The 727-nt window shown below is 37.6% G+C and overlaps 1 protein-coding gene across 1 annotated transcript in view; it reads right to left on the bottom strand.

Moving 5' to 3' along the window:
* Positions 1–727, bottom strand: part of LOC119586767 (FRAS1-related extracellular matrix protein 2-like) — a 19352-nt gene that overhangs the window by 13898 nt on the left and 4727 nt on the right. The window contains exon 3 of the mRNA XM_037935494.1: positions 127–273. Coding sequence (XP_037791422.1) covers positions 127–273 — 147 coding nt within the window. The remainder of the gene's footprint in view (positions 1–126; positions 274–727) is intronic.

Raw genomic sequence — 727 nt, 5'->3', positions numbered from 1 at the left:
AACCTCATAAAGTACCGAAATCTTACGACACTTAGTATTAGCACCACCTCTTGAAACGCAACAAAGCAACGGTACAACCATACACACAACGTAACAACAGCGACATAAGCCACAACCCAGACTTACTGACAAAGGAGGTCTCGCCCAGGAACCCACGACGCCGAAGGTGGACGAGTACGACCTTGTCCGTCTCGCTCGCCTCGTACAGCTCCTTCTCCAGGCTAATCCAGGACCAGTTCAGCTCGAACTCCTGCGCACTAAGGTGGTTCCCTCCTGCAGGGGTTGGAAGAGACAGTTAGACAGGCGGGTAAGAAAAAGGGGGAGTATGATTTTGATGTCAGATGGTAGGATATGTTTTTTATTTCGAATGTTTGGATATCATTTTGATGTCCAATGATAAATTGTAACTTTGATGTCAATGTTAGAATATGATTTTGATTTCGAATGTTAGAATATGATATTGATGTCACATATAATATATACAGGATATAATTTTGATATCAAACGATTCATTATAATTTTAATATCAAATGTTAAAATGTAATTTTCATGTCAAATGTTATACTATAATCTTGATATCAAATGTTGGAATATGATCTTGATGTCAGATGATGGAATATAATTTTGATGCCAAATGTACTTAGAGAAAATATGAAATTAAACTTCAGAACCTGTAGACCTAACAAATAAAACAAACAAACAGTAGGTGTAGGAGAGTTTGAAGCAA

Source organism: Penaeus monodon, chromosome 21, assembly GCF_015228065.2.
Source record: "Penaeus monodon isolate SGIC_2016 chromosome 21, NSTDA_Pmon_1, whole genome shotgun sequence".
In the NCBI taxonomy this organism is placed as follows: domain Eukaryota; kingdom Metazoa; phylum Arthropoda; class Malacostraca; order Decapoda; family Penaeidae; genus Penaeus; species Penaeus monodon.
This window is presented reverse-complemented; position numbering and strand designations above follow the sequence as displayed.